The sequence below is a fragment of the Vicia villosa genome, linkage group LG4 (assembly GCF_029867415.1).
Source record: "Vicia villosa cultivar HV-30 ecotype Madison, WI linkage group LG4, Vvil1.0, whole genome shotgun sequence".
NCBI classification, from domain to species: domain Eukaryota; kingdom Viridiplantae; phylum Streptophyta; class Magnoliopsida; order Fabales; family Fabaceae; genus Vicia; species Vicia villosa.
In genome coordinates, this window is record NC_081183.1 from 5245644 (window position 1) to 5270272 (window position 24629).

The 24629-nt window shown below is 28.9% G+C and overlaps 1 protein-coding gene and 2 long non-coding RNA genes across 3 annotated transcripts; all 3 read right to left on the reverse strand.

Annotated features, from left to right (window-relative positions):
* Positions 1–299: 299 nt before the first annotated feature.
* LOC131598735 (uncharacterized) lies at positions 300–4312 on the reverse strand. Its single transcript, XR_009282375.1, has 3 exons — positions 4131–4312; positions 3443–3491; positions 300–1119 (listed from the first exon to the last, which is right to left on the reverse strand). It is a non-coding gene; the product is annotated as an uncharacterized LOC131598735 (long non-coding RNA).
* A 1209-nt stretch (positions 4313–5521) lies between these two features.
* LOC131595199 (uncharacterized) lies at positions 5522–12150 on the reverse strand. The gene is made up of 4 exons (XM_058867492.1): positions 11920–12150; positions 11588–11655; positions 5738–5858; positions 5522–5599 (listed from the first exon to the last, which is right to left on the reverse strand). The coding sequence occupies exons 1-4, from the start codon at positions 12148–12150 to the stop codon at positions 5522–5524; spliced, it is 498 nt and encodes a 165-aa protein (XP_058723475.1).
* Positions 12151–13780: 1630 nt separating this feature from the next.
* On the reverse strand, positions 13781–17793 carry LOC131598737 (uncharacterized). The gene is made up of 3 exons (XR_009282377.1): positions 17612–17793; positions 16924–16972; positions 13781–14600 (listed from the first exon to the last, which is right to left on the reverse strand). It is a non-coding gene; the product is annotated as an uncharacterized LOC131598737 (long non-coding RNA).
* Positions 17794–24629: the final 6836 nt, after the last annotated feature.

The following is a 24629-nucleotide window of genomic DNA, read 5'->3' on the forward strand; positions in this document are numbered from 1 at the left end:
TGTGGCGCCTATAAATGCATATGGATGTGATAACAAGTGTTGCCAACATAGAAGAAATAACACCTTTAAAAAAGAATAGGAAGAATAAGTAATTATATTGTGTATAAGAAATATCTACATGAAAAAAAATGATGAAATATATAAGAAAATTGAAATTACTACCAAGAGTGAGTTTCGTTTTCCAATTCCATGCTCCTGCATTATTTAGTTATGAAAGCAAATATGTGTTAGCATTGTGATAGTTCAAATATAATTTCGTATTTCAAAATTTAAGAATAATTGTATTTGACAGACCTTTTGATATTATAGATTCCTTTGAGAGACACAATACTGCGTTTTCTACTCCTTTGTATATACATCTCCCTCCATGTTTTATGCAATTATTGCACGTGTCATCTCCCACAATATTCCATCTCACTTCAAATCCTCTCTCTATTACATTCGTTGGAACTATTGAGTTGTTTTTCAAATAACTCCTTTTTCCAGGAAATGTGGTACTATTATTACACTTCATACCAACAAAATCAGCCAATTTGGCACTTGATACTATGTATACAATATGAGTTTCTCCCTTTATAAGACAAGTTCTTTTTTTAAAATAATATTGATTCAAGGGAGAATAGTATGAATCCGGAAAAGGACCACCACACTCATACAATATAGTATATATTTCATTGTTGGAAGTGTAATTGAAGAAATCAAAATTTATATCCACATTAGTATAATGTTTGTGACATTGAGATTTACCACCACCATTAAAATCCCACATATCTTCTCTTGCAATCCTCAAAATTTGAGAGGCTTGATCTATGTGAAGGATGTGAAACTTTTGGAACTTCATTGCTATAATCAAGTTTCCATTTTGACAGTCAACTATAAAATTAGGGTGTCCACAATAGCTAGGTTGGGTGTTATAGTTCCAAAAAGGATAGCTTATATTAATGAAATTACCACAGCTAAAAGGTGCACAAGATGTATATATTTCATCTGCGATAACGTGAAATCGGCTTAAGAAGAGTGGGAGAAATATAAAAGTGTTAATGATTAAAGAAAAAGGTAATAGTTGAGAATGATATTTTTCCATTGTAACTTTGGTAATTAGAACGTGCAGCAAACAACCTGAAATTGAACTACATTTGTTAATGTACTGCAAGAAATATGATGATTTAAGTTACTCAAATATTGAAAAGTATACTTTTATAATTATAAAAAAATACACTTAAAGTATTCATCCAAGAGATTTACATAGTTTAAAATGAAACGTTCTCTTTCTCTAATCGACAAGTTCGTAAAGTTTATTTTTAAATCTTATATACATGAATGTCAATTGCTATGAATTGTTTTTTATATTGAGATTATCATTCTAAAACGAATGAAAACTCTAACATCCACAAACAAGAGTTTAATAGCCTAATTTTTAAAAAATGAGATTTGTTAGGAATTTACAAACAAAAGGTATTTTTTTTAGATTTATTATGTAGAGGTTAATAATCATTCATAATCTCTTTTAATCTACACAAAATTTGATTATCGAACTTTTGTTTCTATCTACCCAATGTAAACATCAATATAACATATCATTCAATGTTAGGTATTTATACTAATATTTAGTAATGTATCTCCTAAAAAAAGATAAAAAATATTCAACAGTTGGTTTTTAAATTACTTGTGATACCATTGTGTCTTTGTATGTCTAAAACACTTTTATTTAATAATTCAAAGCTTGTTATTAAATTGGGGCCAGAGCTATAATTAAAAATTAAAAATTTCAAATCACTATGACAAAAGTGGATTGTGTCATGTAACGTTTGAAAGATAACTTATCAAAAAGAGTGAGACAATTGGAAAAAAATTGAGAAAGAAGAAAAGGTAAGTTATAGGTATTGCATTGGTCTCAAAAAATAGTTTGCGGTGTTTTCTAGTATATTGAGAGGGGAGTTTGAACAGATTTCTTCTATTTTTTTGTTGCCAATCTTATGCCTAGTTAGTTGTTTATTTATAGACTAATGAATTTTCCAAAGTTTGTTTTTGAACCAATTTAAAATATAAAACCGGTTTGTAATTATAAATCAGAGACGGATCTACTTTATGGTAAATGGGAGCAGCTGACCCCACTGCGTCAATTTGTTTTTAACTAATAAATGAATGTTTTTGCAATTTGACCCCACTTGAAAGGGTTGATTTGTCCCCACACATGCCATTAATAATGTTTTTAACTAATGAAGTTTTTAACAACTAATATTGCATTTTTAACAAATTGGTTATTAACTAATAAATGTTGACATGTTATACAGACAAAATAATTAACTTGTCCTGATTAATTTTGTAGTGCTCCAAATAAACATAAAACGAATTTCTTTACACATTACTCTCTCAAATAAAAAAAAATTTAAAAAAATTCTACTCCCTTCTCTTTTTTTCTTTATTTTTGTTTTGAAAAGAATCATGGATAGAGTGATTTATTAACAATAAAAATTTAATTAATTTAATTCGATTTTATTTATTCAATTTTTTTTGATTTATTTGGCTCTACAATCAACTCGGAAACTATATCATTGATATCCATTTTAGTAAAACAAATAATATAAATGAATTGTTAATATTTTTAGAAAAATTAGTTGGAGTTGAAAAATATATAATCTATCAATTGGTGTATTCAATTTTAAAGTCAGTAATGTTTACATGCCTCTGGAAAAAATTTATAACCATGAATTTTATGAAAAAAAATAGCGTTCACCCATAAATAATTGTCACAAACATAAAAATAAATATATATTTAATAGCATTTGGGAGAAAATAATCTTAAAAATATTTTTTAGATGTTAAAAATATTTTTTAGATGTTAAAAGTGTCTTAGATATTATCTTTAAAACTTAGGCAAATAAAATTTAACTTCTCCATAAAATATGTTGTTTTATAAAAATATTTTTCAATTCTATAATACGAAACTTCTACATCAACTTTTAGTAAACATTATTTACAATACTCAATTTATAAAATTGACATTTTATTTATAAAATTCTTTGATATCCTAACATACTTCAATTTTTAGTATACATTATTTACAATACTCAACAATAATTTATAAACCGAATTGCATTGAAGAAAAAAATACTAAAACTATTTAAATGGTTAATAAACCGAACTATATATTATAAATAATTCAGTTAATTAAATTTAAATTTATAAACCGATTTTAACTTATTTAAATTTTTTACCCTTTTATATGCAGTCAATTATAACTTTCCAAATTGCAAGTCTTTAGTTTTAATCATATAAAAATTGGGACATAGTGGTTCATAGTTTTAATCAATCTTGGATATATCATGGTTTGGCTTATGAACAAAATAAGAAATAAAAATAAAATTTAATAAACCTAGCAAACCTAAATTATAAAAATCTAAACAAAAATCAAATAAAAAAATTTCGAAAAAAAACACACCTTTTCTCTAATCTACTCCTTCTCCTTCTTCTCCTTCTCCTTCTTCTCCCTTCAAAATCCAAAAAAAAAAAACAGAAATTAACATTATATAAATACGACTATAAATCAGAGTTCTAAATAAATACAGATGCAATTTACCTTATGATTCAAAAGAGCAAGTTTGAAAATGGATATAAAAATGAGCAAGTTTGAAAATGGCTTTGAACAAAAGAGCAAGGTGTTTGGAAGAGAAAGCAGAAAATGGGTTTTCTGTAAAATTTGTAAAGGTAAAGGGTATGGGAGAGAGAAGGGTAGAGCGTGTAGTTATAACACCTTTAGACTAATGAATTTTCCAAAGTTTATTTGTACTTATAACACCTTTAGACTAATGAATTTTCCAAAGTTTATTTTTGAACCAATTTAAAATATAAAACCGGTTTGTAATTATAAATTGGTTTAAAATTAGTTTATATAAACCGGAAAAAGAACAAGCCTTTGATGTGTGTGAGGTATAAAACTTCCGGTTTCAGTCTCAGGTTTTTCAAAGTTTCAAAGTAAAATATGCACAGAACAAAGAACAAATAAAAGCGTAAACATTATTGTATAAAGAAACCTCTTATCATTCATGAACAACCATAACTCAATTAAAATACTAAAATACCAAGAGACAAACACAACAAATAATTAATGGAAAGCAAAGAAAAGTTACCCAGAATGAAACTTCGCGGAAGACCGGTGAGAAGGGTACCGACGGCTGGTGACTTATCCGGCGAGGTGTTCGTGAATATTTGATGAAAAAGTGAAACTTGGCAGGGGTGTTGTATTGATGAACACTGTTGATGTTGTTGTTTTAAGTATGAGGTGAGTGTATGGTTTGTAGGGGTGATGATGAAAAAGTGATGATGAAAACTTGGGAGGTTTGTATTAGGGGTGGACATCGGTTCGGGCCGGTTCGGGTTCGGGCCCAAACCCCCAAACCGGTCTAACCCACGGGTGATGCTTATAGGCCCAATTCCCGACCGTTTCATATTTCGGTTATTTCGGGTTCGGATGGAGTCGGTTCGGTTACATATATCGGTTTTTTTCGGATATAGCAATTAATTGGGCCGGTTTAAAATTCAAGCCCAGGTCTTAAAAACAGCTTAATATCTTTTTTTTTTTTGAATTTGGTCGTTTTGGTATAAAGCCCAGATCAACATCAACCATCATTAATTTAAATTTAATAATGGAATGATAAGTTTGAATGTTTTTTAATTTAAAATTTAGTTAAATAATTGGCTTATTTTATTATTATTAAAATTATTTGGACTTATTTAATCATTTAATATTGAATTACTTGAATTCATTTAAATCATTTAATAGAGTTATTTTAATTTAGTTGCATCCAATCAATTACTTTAATTTAATCCATAACCAATAAAATCCAAATATATTATGCTGCATCCAAATTGATTAAGGTTTAAAATCAGATAAATCATGTTGTCCCAATATGTGTTATCTGTCATAAAGCCAAAATTAATGAGATTCTCTCCATTTTGAAATCCTGCTTCTTCCTCCAATACGTGTGTTATCTGAAGTAAAGCCAAAATTAATGAGATTATAAATATAGAAAAAATAGCATGAATTCAAAGAGAAAAAATAAATATTTATATCTCTAGTTTCATTATAACAATTTTGAAAAAAATAGCATGTATAAAAGAGATTTTCTAATAAGCTCACAGATTTATAATAAGAAATTAAATAAAAGAGATTTTCTATCTATAATAAAAAATTAAATAAAAGACTTTCAATTTTGCCTGGTTAATATCTCAGCCTATAGTCAAATATAAGTATTTACCTTGGCTAAAAGTTAATAGGTCATCGATAACAGGTGTATCTTCATCAATGATAGGTGAATTGATTCCTGTAATAAGATTAAGTTATCAGTAACATCGAAAATAATCTAAAAAAGAAATTATGAGAAACAAAGTAACATTGTAAAAACAATCTCCAAAAGTTATCATGAGAAACAAAATAATGTTTCCTACCGTGATCAAATGCTTGCTTTATACATGGATTCTGGACTGTGTTTCAACATATGAAAATAAAAACCCAACAAAACTATGCTTTCTGTAACATAGAGTTAGATCTCTCAGATTCCTCAATCTCTTTCAACATTCCAACATCAGTTAACATTACCTGTAATTTTAACAAACATCAGATCAGTTACAATGAAGGTTACTGAACTGATTACCAACACCAAGTCACCAGCAACACATTGGCAGATACAAAATTTTCACAATCAAAATGTACAACATAGATCAAAGACTAGTTTACATGGCCATGAGAATCCATGAGTATGTTTTCAGGTTTAAGATCCCAATGTACAATGCCTTTGCTGTGAAGATATGAAACAGTAGATACAATCTGAGTAGTGTAAATCCTTACCTCATCCTCACTGCCAAACTCACAAAAACACAAACACCAACAAAACCAAATCCTTATATCAAAATCATAAACTTAAAAAACCATGTTGGAGTATTCAACTTCATAAATACAATGAACAATAATAACATACCTAAAAATTCTTAATGTAACAAGAGTATTTCATCAGTAACACATAATCTACAACAGATATTATCAGTATATCATCTGTATCAAGAGTAAATCATCAAAATCAAACATAGCTTAACCAAATAATCCCTGCTTCAGATGTGCTTCAAATAACCTTCTGATTTGCTTCACATACCTTCAGATGTGCTTCAAATAACCTTCAGATCCGCTTCACATACCTTCAGATCCGCTTCACATACCTTCAGATCTGCTTCAAAATCCCTGCTTCACATACCTTACAGTCAGGGAAAAAAACACAAGAAAATTTAGAAACATATTTTACATTGATAAAAGATAAAAACAAATGTTACAAAAACAAAGAAAGCCATAACATGATATATCTATGAGATTAAGAAATTACATTATAACATTTCTTTTGGGTAAACTCCATGAGTACATTCATGCCTTAGAAGTTGGTCATATCTGCAAGAAGGAAAAAGACGTACACAAAACTACTTAGCTTTATGAATCCAGTAGACTTTAAACACACAAAAGAGCAGAAATCACAGAAAAAATCTAACCTTTTGAATATTTGAGATAACATTAGAAATCATTGGTGAAAAAAAGATATAGAGGAGTGAAGTCGAAAAATTAACCGACGATGAAATATGTGGATTACATAACACCAAAACAGAAATACAGTGAAGAAGATCTGGACTAGGAAACGTGCAAATGGAGTGCGGCGCAGAAGACTGAAATTTAGGGTTTAGCAAAGATCACAAGGTTAAGTAGAAAAGTTGAACATGGGCTTAAACTGGGTTGGAATAAGGTTAGAGTAGAAGGCCCATAAAAGCATCATTGGATTCGGTCGGATTCGGATTCCGACGGGCCCACGAATGCCATCCGTTTCCGACCTAAGTAAACCATCCCAACCCTTTTTAACCATCCGATGACCCGACGACCCGAACCGAACCGACCCAATAGCTAAAAAAAGACACGGGCCGGACCGGGTTCGGTCGGTTGAAGCTTTCTTGTCCACCCCTAGTTTGTATGGTTTTAAAGAAAAAGTGATGATACAATAAAAGCAGGACCGGTGAGAAATCCAAAACCAGATCAATTTGTTGATATCTGTCTTGTTACTCTCGTAAAGTCGAAAAGTTGATGTATTACAACTTATAATGTTTAAGAAAGTACGATTAGGTTGCCGAGGAAAGTGACAGAAGTACATGTCACGGGTATCAAGGAAAAAGCTAAATGTAGTAGAGTAATATAAGCCTATTACGTTCAAGCACGTGTAGTTAAAAGATAAGATTTATACCTGCAAATACAGCTATACAATATTGTCACATCTAGTATGTACTAAGAAAATGCAGGCCTAGTATGTACTAAGAAAATGCAGTCAATAACATCCAGTATGTAATAAGGGAGTAGAATCTGCTACCTTTTAGTCACTGCAAAGTATTATATAAAAAATTAGCCGTATACAAATGCAAGGAAAAATGTTGTTGTTATAGAGATGACCCTAGTAACTATAGCTCCAAGATGTAAAGTAGAATCCAAAATTGGATGTTAACAAAAGTAGCAGTTATTTTTTACTTAATTCTTGGTTGTATATCATATGGTTAATACAAATCCCTCATAAAGTAAAACAAAAATAAAGAAGAAAGAAACTTATATCTTAACATGGTATACATACACATGGTAAGCTATACTACTTGTCACTTATCTCATATTAAGCTTTTGTTATATATTTTGTCTTCAATTTGAAATTAGCTTAACAGATAAAATAACTAAGGAGAATACAAATATCTGCAGTAAATAAGCTTTGTAAGAACTGTCATAAGAAATTCTATAAATTACACTTTGTTATAATCTAATATCTAACTTTAGTAATAAAAATATATTAACTATGAATATTCAAATATTGTTCAAAGGACACAAATCACTTTAAAAAAAATTCTATTTCCTAAATATTAGATTTTAAACTAATATCTTGAAAAGGCTATTGACATACTATTTAAATTCTGAAAAATATCAATATTGCAAATATTATGAAAGAATAAAAAATAAATTATTATGGAGATTTTACTAATAGTTTGTGGTGTGATAATGCACTACCTTTAAGTGGGAACCATCTAGCATCAAGATGAAACAGCATCTCTTAACATAACAACACCTTTAAGTGCCTTTATTCTTGTGAAATTTCTATTTCTCGTGACAGCTTGTGATGTACTATAAGAAATATGCATTCATTCACATTCACATGTTATTTTCTATGAAAGCATCTAGGTAATCAACTGCTGCACATGTGGTGTCAATCACAAAGAATGATTTTGAAGCTTTAAATTATTATGGTCTGTTTGCCACTGGTTGGTTTGAATTCTTGTTATGTCTGTTACTTTCATATGATTTATTATTCAGTCTTGTGCTTCTTGTCCAATCAATGTGTTGTTTTATCTAATCTAAATTCAAAAGATTTTTGCGGGTTAGAGGGTCTAATTCTTAGTAATTACTTCATGCATTATGTATTAGTATGATTTTAGATTTTAGATTTGATTTGTTTGTGGCTAGTTGGGAATTTCTTATCTTATTTTTAGTGTGTTTGGCTAATTTTGTCAAAGTTGTATACTATTTGTGTCCGAAAATTTTATTTTTTATTATTTTTTACTAATTTTATTATAATTTCTTTCTAAAATTAATAAACTAAGTTTGATTCCAATAATTTTTTTCTTTCATATTTTGAATATTTTGCGGGGTTAAAAACCCATTAAACAACCTCTTAGTTTAGTCAGCAAAATACCTGCGGTCGTTATAAATCATCGTATATAAATTGTGGAAATCTCCGTATGTATCTATCGAAATCAAAAATTTGGGTAAAACTTTCTTACCTTGGAAACAATAAATAATTATAATAGTATTTGCTAATACTATTTCACTTTTAATTGTATTATAAATATATTTTAAATATAATATATATATTATTTATAATTTAATATAATATATTAATGAAAACTCAAAAAAATTATTTTAACTTTATTTATCAAATAAAAAAATATCAACTTTAATTGAAAAAGAAAAAGAAAGATTTATGTCTTAAAATAAGCCATTTATGTAGTTATAATATTAAAAGCATTTTACTATTTTTTTCTCATTAACAATAAACAAAATTTAAAAGTTTATTATTATTATTATAATAATTATTATTATAAAATATAACGATTATACTAAATATTAATTTTATATCATAATAAATTTTTATTAATATTTAACTTTTAATTCTTTAAATAAAACACTAATAATAACTTCTTCTTAATAATAATATAACTGACAATTAAATATAATTTAATTTTTTACATTATGATTTAATAGATATTGCTTATATTATAACTGAAGTGCTTAATTACTTTTAAAAAAGAATTTAAAAAGTTAAATTGGAATTTACTATTTGTGAAAAAAAATTTATACCATCAGGAGCTAAAATTGTTTGTGAACGACGACAAGGTGTTGAATAGAAAAGACTAAATGTTGTGGTGCGATTCATGTTAATTAAGGACTGTGTTGCCTCTAGAGGTATCTCTGCCTCTGATATTTTTCTATGCAGGGTAAAAAATGATATCAAAACAACTTTTTGGTTCAGCAGATGGTTAGAAAATCAAGCTTTATCCGAGGCTTTTCCGGAGCTATACGCGAAGGCAATTACTCCCTTTATGTCTGTTGTCGAAGTTGGCCATTGGGAGGATACAATTTGGTATTGGGATATTTATGGTTGGTTCTCTGACACTGAAGAAGACGACGATTTTTTGATTTAGACAATGATAGACTTGTTGTCTCTGTTCCAGCCGGTTTAGCATGCAGAAGATGAATTTGTCTAGGCGGAAAACATTGAAGAAGGATTCGCGGTTAAAGAACGTGCTTGTGTGATTAGGAATCGAGAGGCTGATCTCACAGTGGGATTACATGATAGAAAGAAGCTGAATTTCATGTGGAAACTCAAAAGTAAAAACTTTCGCATGGATATTGATTTTGGAGAGGCTTCCAATGAGAGATAAACTTAGAAGGAGGAGGATTTTGGAAGACTATATGGATTGTTATTGTTTCTTTTGCTTTCAAGAAGAGGAGAACGTTAATCACTTATTCGAATTTTGTCCCACTACTAGGAAGATTTAGGAGAGAGTTGGGGTTTGGCTTGGTGACTCGTGTAGGCTATCTTATACAGATGTGTCGTCTTTTATTGTTGGGCCCAAGAAAATTAAGGTAGTAGAGGAAAGATTAACTATAGGAGTGATATGGTTAGTGGCTGTATGGAGTATTTGGATAACGAGAAATGCGATCCTTTTTAAAGGAAGCATTTTCAACTTTGACGAATGCTATAGCGCTATCATATTAGCTTCTTGGAAATGGTTTCATTCAGTTAATGATTCTTCTATTTCCTGTAATTTTCATTTTTTGAACATTTTACCCCTCTCGTGTATAAAGAAGTAGTTATGTCGTGTGTAGCCCTTTTGTGATTAATACCATTACTTATTGAAAAAAATTTAAAAAAAAGCTGAATTCTAACAAAAATGTGTAAAAAAAAAGATGAATTCTAATAAATATCTAACATTTATTATATTCTAACTTGTTTATTTACACTAATTTATTTATTTTTAAGTATATCGGTAAGCTCCACATTTAGATTTACTTAATTATTTTTTAATTGTAATTAATTAAAATATAATATCTAAAAAATATATGATTGTATGTTAAAAAAAATATATATATATATATATATATATATAAAATAAAGAGAAAAAGAGATATACACTGACAGTGTAAAAAATTTTTACACTGTCAACCAATCACAACCATGTATTTAATTAAAACACAATTTTAATTAAAATAAATTAATATGATATGACAAATATAAGGATTTTGATTGGATATATGTATAAAATTATATGTGTAAAATTTATTTACACTGTCAACACTACCTTTAAACTCTATAATAAATCATTAAAAAATATTTTTTTTGCAACCCTAACTTGGATCCTGACACCGCCCCTAGCAAGAGGTGCATACACGACACCGACTATCATAGTTACAGTTTCACCTATTACTTGTTGAAAAAAAAAGACACACGTCTTTATGCATGAATATAACTTCACATTTTCAAAATAATTTGACGATTAATTTGTTATTATACAATTAATTGGATTACAGCGGTTTGATTCCAATATATATATATATATATATATATATATAATATTATATATATATATATATATATATATATATATATATATATTAATTTATAAGTAAAATGAAATTAAACCGGAGTATAAGGGGTACTCCAACCGATTACAAGACGGGAATGCTTCTACTACTCAAAACAAATGAGTGGTAGAATATTCCATACATGAAAATTACAATTAGCCGCTAATTTATAACTAGAATAAAACCATTTCGAAAAATTAAAAACTACCTCAGATATACATTCGGTAAAGCTAAACGATTTATTCTTAAAAACGATTCCACTAAATGTATAATGGTAATCAATGTAACGGTAACAAACCGATTTCCCTATAAAAGTGGAACTAATTACAAATGAGTAATACTCCCCCACAGGCTAAACTATGGATGGAGAAAAGTCCCAACTTGCTAAGGAAAGAAGAAAAAGCAGGAGCATCCGGTGGTTTTGAATTTCCAAGAGACAAGAGATTTGCCTAAAAATACAGCAAAACTTGTGGTTAAACGTCGTGTGGTTGGGCATGTGGCCTAGTCAATATCTGCAAAACTAGAAAGCACTAAATCAACGGTAGCAGAATAAAACAATCCTTAAAATGGTTTTTAGTGGGATTATAAACAAATTGGCTTAATTGTTGAATGACAAATGAAATATCAGGACTGGTGGTGGTTAAATAAATTAATTGGCATATTAATCTTCTATATTGTGAATCAGGTTGAGGCACTTCATCAACTCCAATTACAGAATCAAAAACAACTTCTAGGACATCAAGCTTTTCATTAAAAGTTTGAAGTTGAACTTCATCCATGTTAAAGTCCTTTTTCTCATTCGAAGCATCGTCTTGCTGCTTTCCATGTACAACCACAATAGGCCTCTCCTTTCTACCTTTATCCTTTCTATTTAGTAATTTCGAAAAGTGTTTACCTTCTGGAAAATCATTGAGTAGCTTCACAGAACAGCCGATCAAGTTCATGATAATCTAGAGCATTACACGATTTTAATATATTACTGTAATTCTCAAGAGTTTTTGTCTGGTTACAATCTGGAGCACAAAATTAGAGATACAAAAGAAGAACAAAGATGTGTGCTGCAGAGACATATGAGAAAACTCTTTAATAGCTTACTCCTATTTCACGAAATTCTGTCAAAGTTTTTCTGAGGCTTTAGTTTGAAACAGTGTATAAGTATTGCTTGTCAGAATGTTACTACCAGTAGATATGTCGTTCATTAGTCAATACCAATGCCTCGTATGCATAAAGCAGTTTTCATTATTATTCATGTCAAAAACCATGTAAGATAATGCTAGTTTAGTAGATTAAAAAAATTTTTCCATACAAGTTCTCTTACTAAGCTGGAAACCAAACACGATAGTTTCTCAAAAACATGCTAATTAAATCAAACATATAACCCACTTTTCTTTGCTCCTAAAAACAAGTAAAATTATCATAAACTTGTAAAAGCAGCATAAATAATGTACATAACCAGAACCGCATTTCTTTGGATCTCAGAGTTATATTCCAACTCAGTCTGCGGTCCGATGCGGCTGCAAAAGCTACCGCATCCGCAATATTGCGACGGAAATTGCGATTGTGGAGTGCAATTTAAAGCTATGGTCTAATGCAAATTCTAGCATAATTCCTCAGCAGACAATTACACAGACCGAACTACTTGATCAAACTCAAGATTTACCTGCCGAACAAACATATGAACATCAAACATTCCTAATTTTTTTTATATTCTTCATAAATTCTTTTTTCTTTTTTGCAATTATTTTCCAACATGTTATTGACAAATATATTTTTTGATGTGTACATAACAGTTCTTAAAGAATTGCCTCTTTGTGTATACTCACGGCAGTAAGATTGAATGTTGCAAATATGACAACTGATACAATGGGAGAAAATAACACTTTGTAATTCTCATTCATAATAAAAATGGACCAAATGATACAATGGGATCAAATCCTTGCACAAAGTTTTCTAAAATAATGAAATAAGCTAACTATCCAACAATCTACTATAATTAAATAGTAACAGAACTAGACAACTGTTTAAACCGTTTAATGACGATCAATGTGCGAAGTCAATGACGGTTAGCCATAAGGACTATATTTCGAATACAAAAGTGCTATATTTTACCACGAAATACTTCTCCACTGCCTCCATCTCCTAGTCTGTTGTCAACACTTAAGTGTTCTGTTGCCACATCAAGATCATCAAAGATAAAATGTTCAACTCCATAGTTTTGATGGTTGTAAGGAGATGCTAGGAGAGTCTATTTAGGACTCAGCAGAACTATTATTATTGTGGCGCCTATAAATGCATATGGATGTGATAACAAGTGTTGCCAACATAGAAGAAATAACACCTTTAAAAAAGAATAGGAAGAATAAGTAATTATATTGTGTATAAGAAATATCTACATGAAAAAAAATGATGAAATATATAAGAAAATTGAAATTACTACCAAGAGTGAGTTTCGTTTTCCAATTCCATGCTCCTGCATTATTTAGTTATGAAAGCAAATATGTGTTAGCATTGTGATAGTTCAAATATAATTTCGTATTTCAAAATTTAAGAATAATTGTATTTGACAGACCTTTTGATATTATAGATTCCTTTGAGAGACACAATACTGCGTTTTCTACTCCTTTGTATATACATCTCCCTCCATGTTTTATGCAATTATTGCACGTGTCATCTCCCACAATATTCCATCTCACTTCAAATCCTCTCTCTATTACATTCGTTGGAACTATTGAGTTGTTTTTCAAATAACTCCTTTTTCCAGGAAATGTGGTACTATTATTACACTTCATACCAACAAAATCAGCCAATTTGGCACTTGATACTATGTATACAATATGAGTTTCTCCCTTTATAAGACAAGTTCTTTTTTTAAAATAATATTGATTCAAGGGAGAATAGTATGAATCCGGAAAAGGACCACCACACTCATACAATATAGTATATATTTCATTGTTGGAAGTGTAATTGAAGAAATCAAAATTTATATCCACATTAGTATAATGTTTGTGACATTGAGATTTACCACCACCATTAAAATCCCACATATCTTCTCTTGCAATCCTCAAAATTTGAGAGGCTTGATCTATGTGAAGGATGTGAAACTTTTGGAACTTCATTGCTATAATCAAGTTTCCATTTTGACAGTCAACTATAAAATTAGGGTGTCCACAATAGCTAGGTTGGGTGTTATAGTTCCAAAAAGGATAGCTTATATTAATGAAATTACCACAGCTAAAAGGTGCACAAGATGTATATATTTCATCTGCGATAACGTGAAATCGGCTTAAGAAGAGTGGGAGAAATATAAAAGTGTTAATGATTAAAGAAAAAGGTAATAGTTGAGAATGATATTTTTCCATTGTAACTTTGGTAATTAGAACGTGCAGCAAACAACCTGAAATTGAACTACATTTGTTAATGTACTGCAAGAAATATGATGATTTAAGTTACTCAAATATTGAAAAGTATACTTTTATAATTATAAAAAAATACACTTAAAGTATTCATCCAAGAGATTTACATAGTTTAAAATGAAACGTTCTCTTTCTCTAATCGACAAGTTCGTAAAGTTTATTTTTAAATCTTATATACATGAATGTCAATTGCTATGAATTGTTTTTTATATTGAGATTATCATTCTAAAACGAATGAAAACTCTAACATCCACAAACAAGAGTTTAATAGCCTAATTTTTAAAAAATGAGATTTGTTAGGAATTTACAAACAAAAGGTATTTTTTTTAGATTTATTATGTAGAGGTTAATAATCATTCATAATCTCTTTTAATCTACACAAAATTTGATTATCGAACTTTTGTTTCTATCTACCCAATGTAAACATCAATATAACATATCATTCAATGTTAGGTATTTATACTAATATTTAGTAATGTATCTCCTAAAAAAAGATAAAAAATATTCAACAGTTGGTTTTTAAATTACTTGTGATACCATTGTGTCTTTGTATGTCTAAAACACTTTTATTTAATAATTCAAAGCTTGTTATTAAATTGGGGCCAGAGCTATAATTAAAAATTAAAAATTTCAAATCACTATGACAAAAGTGGATTGTGTCATGTAACGTTTGAAAGATAACTTATCAAAAAGAGTGAGACAATTGGAAAAAAATTGAGAAAGAAGAAAAGGTAAGTTATAGGTATTGCATTGGTCTCAAAAAATAGTTTGCGGTGTTTTCTAGTATATTGAGAGGGGAGTTTGAACAGATTTCTTCTATTTTTTTGTTGCCAATCTTATGCCTAGTTAGTTGTTTATTTATAGACTAATGAATTTTCCAAAGTTTGTTTTTGAACCAATTTAAAATATAAAACCGGTTTGTAATTATAAATCAGAGACGGATCTACTTTATGGTAAATGGGAGCAGCTGACCCCACTGCGTCAATTTGTTTTTAACTAATAAATGAATGTTTTTGCAATTTGACCCCACTTGAAAGGGTTGATTTGTCCCCACACATGCCATTAATAATGTTTTTAACTAATGAAGTTTTTAACAACTAATATTGCATTTTTAACAAATTGGTTATTAACTAATAAATGTTGACATGTTATACAGACAAAATAATTAACTTGTCCTGATTAATTTTGTAGTGCTCCAAATAAACATAAAACGAATTTCTTTACACATTACTCTCTCAAATAAAAAAAAATTTAAAAAAATTCTACTCCCTTCTCTTTTTTTCTTTATTTTTGTTTTGAAAAGAATCATGGATAGAGTGATTTATTAACAATAAAAATTTAATTAATTTAATTCGATTTTATTTATTCAATTTTTTTTGATTTATTTGGCTCTACAATCAACTCGGAAACTATATCATTGATATCCATTTTAGTAAAACAAATAATATAAATGAATTGTTAATATTTTTAGAAAAATTAGTTGGAGTTGAAAAATATATAATCTATCAATTGGTGTATTCAATTTTAAAGTCAGTAATGTTTACATGCCTCTGGAAAAAATTTATAACCATGAATTTTATGAAAAAAAATAGCGTTCACCCATAAATAATTGTCACAAACATAAAAATAAATATATATTTAATAGCATTTGGGAGAAAATAATCTTAAAAATATTTTTTAGATGTTAAAAATATTTTTTAGATGTTAAAAGTGTCTTAGATATTATCTTTAAAACTTAGGCAAATAAAATTTAACTTCTCCATAAAATATGTTGTTTTATAAAAATATTTTTCAATTCTATAATACGAAACTTCTACATCAACTTTTAGTAAACATTATTTACAATACTCAATTTATAAAATTGACATTTTATTTATAAAATTCTTTGATATCCTAACATACTTCAATTTTTAGTATACATTATTTACAATACTCAACAATAATTTATAAACCGAATTGCATTGAAGAAAAAAATACTAAAACTATTTAAATGGTTAATAAACCGAACTATATATTATAAATAATTCAGTTAATTAAATTTAAATTTATAAACCGATTTTAACTTATTTAAATTTTTTACCCTTTTATATGCAGTCAATTATAACTTTCCAAATTGCAAGTCTTTAGTTTTAATCATATAAAAATTGGGACATAGTGGTTCATAGTTTTAATCAATCTTGGATATATCATGGTTTGGCTTATGAACAAAATAAGAAATAAAAATAAAATTTAATAAACCTAGCAAACCTAAATTATAAAAATCTAAACAAAAATCAAATAAAAAAATTTCGAAAAAAAACATACCTTTTCTCTAATCTACTCCTTCTCCTTCTTCTCCTTCTCCTTCTTCTCCCTTCAAAATCCAAAAAAAAAAAACAGAAATTAACATTATATAAATACGACTATAAATCAGAGTTCTAAATAAATACAGATGCAATTTACCTTATGATTCAAAAGAGCAAGTTTGAAAATGGATATAAAAATGAGCAAGTTTGAAAATGGCTTTGAACAAAAGAGCAAGGTGTTTGGAAGAGAAAGCAGAAAATGGGTTTTCTGTAAAATTTGTAAAGGTAAAGGGTATGGGAGAGAGAAGGGTAGAGCGTGTAGTTATAACACCTTTAGACTAATGAATTTTCCAAAGTTTATTTGTACTTATAACACCTTTAGACTAATGAATTTTCCAAAGTTTATTTTTGAACCAATTTAAAATATAAAACCGGTTTGTAATTATAAATTGGTTTAAAATTAGTTTATATAAACCGGAAAAAGAACAAGCCTTTGATGTGTGTGAGGTATAAAACTTCCGGTTTCAGTCTCAGGTTTTTCAAAGTTTCAAAGTAAAATATGCACAGAACAAAGAACAAATAAAAGCGTAAACATTATTGTATAAAGAAACCTCTTATCATTCATGAACAACCATAACTCAATTAAAATACTAAAATACCAAGAGACAAACACAACAAATAATTAATGGAAAGCAAAGAAAAGTTACCCAGAATGAAACTTCGCGGAAGACCGGTGAGAAGGGTACCGACGGCTGGTGACTTATCCGGCGAGGTGTTCGTGAATATTTGATGAAAAAGTGAAACTTGGCAGGGGTGTTGTATTGATGAACACTGTTGATGTTGTTGTTTTAAGTATGAGGTGAGTGTATGGTTTGTAGGGGTGATGATGAAAAAGTGATGATGAAAACTTGGGAGGTTTGTATTAGGGGTGGACATCGGTTCGGGCCGGTTCGGGTTCGGGCCCAAACCCCCAAACCGGTCTAACCCACGGGTGATGCTTATAGGCCCAATTCCCGACCGTTTCATATTTCGGTTATTTCGGGTTCGGATGGAGTCGGTTCGGTTACATATATCGGTTTTTTTCGGATATAGCAATTAATTGGGCCGGTTTAAAATTCAAGCCCAGGTCTTAAAAACAGCTTAATATCTTTTTTTTTTTTGAATTTGGTCGTTTTGGTATAAAGCCCAGATCAACATCAACCATCATTAATTTAAATTTAATAATGGAATGATAAGTTTGAATGTTTTTTAATTTAAAATTTAGTTAAATAATTGGCTTATTTTATTATTATTAAAATTATTTGGACTTATTTAATCATTTAATATTGAATTACTTGAATTCATTTAAATCATTTAATAGAGTTATTTTAATTTAGTTGCATCCAATCAATTACTTTAATTTAATCCATAACCAATAAAATCCAAATATATTATGCTGCATCCAAATTGATTAAGGTTTAAAATCAGATAAATCATGTTGTCCCAATATGTGTTATCTGTCATAAAGCCAAAATTAATGAGATTCTCTCCATTTTGAAATCCTGCTTCTTCCTCCAATACGTGTGTTATCTGAAGTAAAGCCAAAATTAATGAGATTATAAATATAGAAAAAATAGCATGAATTCAAAGAGAAAAAATAAATATTTATATCTCTAGTTTCATTATAACAATTTTGAAAAAAATAGCATGTATAAAAGAGATTTTCTAATAAGCTCACAGATTTATAATAAGAAATTAAATAAAAGAGATTTTCTATCTATAATAAAAAATTAAATAAAAGACTTTCAATTTTGCCTGGTTAATATCTCAGCCTATAGTCAAATATAAGTATTTACCTTGGCTAAAAGTTAATAGGTCATCGATAACAGGTGTATCTTCATCAATGATAGGTGAATTGATTCCTGTAATAAGATTAAGTTATCAGTAACATCGAAAATAATCTAAAAAAGAAATTATGAGAAACAAAGTAACATTGTAAAAACAATCTCCAAAAGTTATCATGAGAAACAAAATAATGTTTCCTACCGTGATCAAATGCTTGCTTTATACATGGATTCTGGACTGTGTTTCAACATATGAAAATAAAAACCCAACAAAACTATGCTTTCTGTAACATAGAGTTAGATCTCTCAGATTCCTCAATCTCTTTCAACATTCCAACATCAGTTAACATTACCTGTAATTTTAACAAACATCAGATCAGTTACAATGAAGGTTACTGAACTGATTACCAACACCAAGTCACCAGCAACACATTGGCAGATACAAAATTTTCACAATCAAAATGTACAACATAGATCAAAGACTAGTTTACATGGCCATGAGAATCCATGAGTATGTTTTCAGGTTTAAGATCCCAATGTACAATGCCTTTGCTGTGAAGATATGAAACAGTAGATACAATCTGAGTAGTGTAAATCCTTACCTCATCCTCACTGCCAAACTCACAAAAACACAAACACCAACAAAACCAAATCCTTATATCAAAATCATAAACTTAAAAAACCATGTTGGAGTATTCAACTTCATAAATACAATGAACAATAATAACATACCTAAAAATTCTTAATGTAACAAGAGTATTTCATCAGTAACACATAATCTACAACAGATATTATCAGTATATCATCTGTATCAAGAGTAAATCATCAAAATCAAACATAGCTTAACCAAATAATCCCTGCTTCAGATGTGCTTCAAATAACCTTCTGATTTGCTTCACATACCTTCAGATGTGCTTCAAATAACCTTCAGATCCGCTTCACATACCTTCAGATCCGCTTCACATACCTTCAGATCTGCTTCAAAATCCCTGCTTCACATACCTTACAGTCAGGGAAAAAAACACAAGAAAATTTAGAAACATATTTTACATTGATAAAAGATAAAAACAAATGTTACAAAAACAAAGAAAGCCATAACATGATATATCTATGAGATTAAGAAATTACATTATAACATTTCTTTTGGGTAAACTCCATGAGTACATTCATGCCTTAGAAGTTGGTCATATCTGCAAGAAGGAAAAAGACGTACACAAAACTACTTAGCTTTATGAATCCAGTAGACTTTAAACACACAAAAGAGCAGAAATCACAGAAAAAATCTAACCTTTTGAATATTTGAGATAACATTAGAAATCATTGGTGAAAAAAAGATATAGAGGAGTGAAGTCGAAAAATTAACCGACGATGAAATATGTGGATTACATAACACCAAAACAGAAATACAGTGAAGAAGATCTGGACTAGGAAACGTGCAAATGGAGTGCGGCGCAGAAGACTGAAATTTAGGGTTTAGCAAAGATCACAAGGTTAAGTAGAAAAGTTGAACATGGGCTTAAACTGGGTTGGAATAAGGTTAGAGTAGAAGGCCCATAAAAGCATCATTGGATTCGGTCGGATTCGGATTCCGACGGGCCCACGAATGCCATCCGTTTCCGACCTAAGTAAACCATCCCAACCCTTTTTAACCATCCGATGACCCGACGACCCGAACCGAACCGACCCAATAGCTAAAAAAAGACACGGGCCGGACCGGGTTCGGTCGGTTGAAGCTTTCTTGTCCACCCCTAGTTTGTATGGTTTTAAAGAAAAAGTGATGATACAATAAAAGCAGGACCGGTGAGAAATCCAAAACCAGATCAATTTGTTGATATCTGTCTTGTTACTCTCGTAAAGTCGAAAAGTTGATGTATTACAACTTATAATGTTTAAGAAAGTACGATTAGGTTGCCGAGGAAAGTGACAGAAGTACATGTCACGGGTATCAAGGAAAAAGCTAAATGTAGTAGAGTAATATAAGCCTATTACGTTCAAGCACGTGTAGTTAAAAGATAAGATTTATACCTGCAAATACAGCTATACAATATTGTCACATCTAGTATGTACTAAGAAAATGCAGGCCTAGTATGTACTAAGAAAATGCAGTCAATAACATCCAGTATGTAATAAGGGAGTAGAATCTGCTACCTTTTAGTCACTGCAAAGTATTATATAAAAAATTAGCCGTATACAAATGCAAGGAAAAATGTTGTTGTTATAGAGATGACCCTAGTAACTATAGCTCCAAGATGTAAAGTAGAATCCAAAATTGGATGTTAACAAAAGTAGCAGTTATTTTTTACTTAATTCTTGGTTGTATATCATATGGTTAATACAAATCCCTCATAAAGTAAAACAAAAATAAAGAAGAAAGAAACTTATATCTTAACATGGTATACATACACATGGTAAGCTATACTACTTGTCACTTATCTCATATTAAGCTTTTGTTATATATTTTGTCTTCAATTTGAAATTAGCTTAACAGATAAAATAACTAAGGAGAATACAAATATCTGCAGTAAATAAGCTTTGTAAGAACTGTCATAAGAAATTCTATAAATTACACTTTGTTATAATCTAATATCTAACTTTAGTAATAAAAATATATTAACTATGAATATTCAAATATTGTTCAAAGGACACAAATCACTTTAAAAAAAATTCTATTTCCTAAATATTAGATTTTAAACTAATATCTTGAAAAGGCTATTGACATACTATTTAAATTCTGAAAAATATCAATATTGCAAATATTATGAAAGAATAAAAAATAAATTATTATGGAGATTTTACTAATAGTTTGTGGTGTGATAATGCACTACCTTTAAGTGGGAACCATCTAGCATCAAGATGAAACAGCATCTCTTAACATAACAACACCTTTAAGTGCCTTTATTCTTGTGAAATTTCTATTTCTCGTGACAGCTTGTGATGTACTATAAGAAATATGCATTCATTCACATTCACATGTTATTTTCTATGAAAGCATCTAGGTAATCAACTGCTGCACATGTGGTGTCAATCACAAAGAATGATTTTGAAGCTTTAAATTATTATGGTCTGTTTGCCACTGGTTGGTTTGAATTCTTGTTATGTCTGTTACTTTCATATGATTTATTATTCAGTCTTGTGCTTCTTGTCCAATCAATGTGTTGTTTTATCTAATCTAAATTCAAAAGATTTTTGCGGGTTAGAGGGTCTAATTCTTAGTAATTACTTCATGCATTATGTATTAGTATGATTTTAGATTTTAGATTTGATTTGTTTGTGGCTAGTTGGGAATTTCTTATCTTATTTTTAGTGTGTTTGGCTAATTTTGTCAAAGTTGTATACTATTTGTGTCCGAAAATTTTATTTTTTATTATTTTTTACTAATTTTATTATAATTTCTTTCTAAAATTAATAAACTAAGTTTGATTCCAATAATTTTTTTCTTTCATATTTTGAATATTTTGCGGGGTTAAAAACCCATTAAACAACCTCTTAGTTTAGTCAGCAAAATACCTGCGGTCGTTATAAATCATCGTATATAAATTGTGGAAATCTCCGTATGTATCTATCGAAATCAAAAATTTGGGTAAAACTTTCTTACCTTGGAAACAATAAATAATTATAATAGTATTTGCTAATACTATTTCACTTTTAATTGTATTATAAATATATTTTAAATATAATATATATATTATTTATAATTTAATATAATATATTAATGAAAACTCAAAAAAATTATTTTAACTTTATTTATCAAATAAAAAAATATCAACTTTAATTGAAAAAGAAAAAGAAAGATTTATGTCTTAAAATAAGCCATTTATGTAGTTATAATATTAAAAGCATTTTACTATTTTTTTCTCATTAACAATAAACAAAATTTAAAAGTTTATTATTATTATTATAATAATTATTATTATAAAATATAACGATTATACTAAATATTAATTTTATATCATAATAAATTTTTATTAATATTTAACTTTTAATTCTTTAAATAAAACACTAATAATAACTTCTTCTTAATAATAATATAACTGACAATTAAATATAATTTAATTTTTTACATTATGATTTAATAGATATTGCTTATATTATAACTGAAGTGCTTAATTACTTTTAAAAAAGAATTTAAAAAGTTAAATTGGAATTTACTATTTGTGAAAAAAAATTTATACCATCAGGAGCTAAAATTGTTTGTGAACGACGACAAGGTGTTGAATAGAAAAGACTAAATGTTGTGGTGCGATTCATGTTAATTAAGGACTGTGTTGCCTCTAGAGGTATCTCTGCCTCTGATATTTTTCTATGCAGGGTAAAAAATGATATCAAAACAACTTTTTGGTTCAGCAAATGGTTAGAAAATCAAGCTTTATCCGAGGCTTTTCCGGAGCTATACGCGAAGGCAATTACTCCCTTTATGTCTGTTGTCGAAGTTGGCCATTGGGAGGATACAATTTGGTATTGGGATATTTATGGTTGGTTCTCTGACACTGAAGAAGACGACGATTTTTTGATTTAGACAATGATAGACTTGTTGTCTCTGTTCCAGCCGGTTTAGCATGCAGAAGATGAATTTGTCTAGGCGGAAAACATTGAAGAAGGATTCGCGGTTAAAGAACGTGCTTGTGTGATTAGGAATCGAGAGGCTGATCTCACAGTGGGATTACATGATAGAAAGAAGCTGAATTTCATGTGGAAACTCAAAAGTAAAAACTTTCGCATGGATATTGATTTTGGAGAGGCTTCCAATGAGAGATAAACTTAGAAGGAAGAGGATTTTGGAAGACTATATGGATTGTTATTGTTTCTTTTGCTTTCAAGAAGAGGAGAACGTTAATCACTTATTCGAATTTTGTCCCACTACTAGGAAGATTTAGGAGAGAGTTGGGGTTTGGCTTGGTGACTCGTGTAGGCTATCTTATACAGATGTGTCGTCTTTTATTGTTGGGCCCAAGAAAATTAAGGTAGTAGAGGAAAGATTAACTATAGGAGTGATATGGTTAGTGGCTGTATGGAGTATTTGGATAACGAGAAATGCGATCCTTTTTAAAGGAAGCATTTTCAACTTTGACGAATGCTATAGCGCTATCATATTAGCTTCTTGGAAATGGTTTCATTCAGTTAATGATTCTTCTATTTCCTGTAATTTTCATTTTTTGAACATTTTACCCCTCTCGTGTATAAAGAAGTAGTTATGTCGTGTGTAGCCCTTTTGTGATTAATACCATTACTTATTGAAAAAAATTTAAAAAAAAGCTGAATTCTAACAAAAATGTGTAAAAAAAAAGATGAATTCTAATAAATATCTAACATTTATTATATTCTAACTTGTTTATTTACACTAATTTATTTATTTTTAAGTATATCGGTAAGCTCCACATTTAGATTTACTTAATTATTTTTTAATTGTAATTAATTAAAATATAATATCTAAAAAATATATGATTGTATGTTAAAAAAAATTTAATATATATATATATATATATATATATAAAATAAAGAGAAAAAGAGATATACACTGACAGTGTAAAAAATTTGTACACTGTCAACCAATCACAACCATGTATTTAATTAAAACACAATTTTAATTAAAATAAATTAATATGATATGACAAATATAAGGATTTTGATTGGATATATGTATAAAATTATATGTGTAAAATTTATTTACACTGTCAACACTACCTTTAAACTCTATAATAAATCATTAAAAAATATTTTTTTTGCAACCCTAACTTGGATCCTGACACCGCCCCTAGCAAGAGGTGCATACACGACACCGACTATCATAGTTACAGTTTCACCTATTACTTGTTGAAAAAAAAAGACACACGTCTTTATGCATGAATATAACTTCACATTTTCAAAATAATTTGACGATTAATTTGTTATTATTCAATTAATT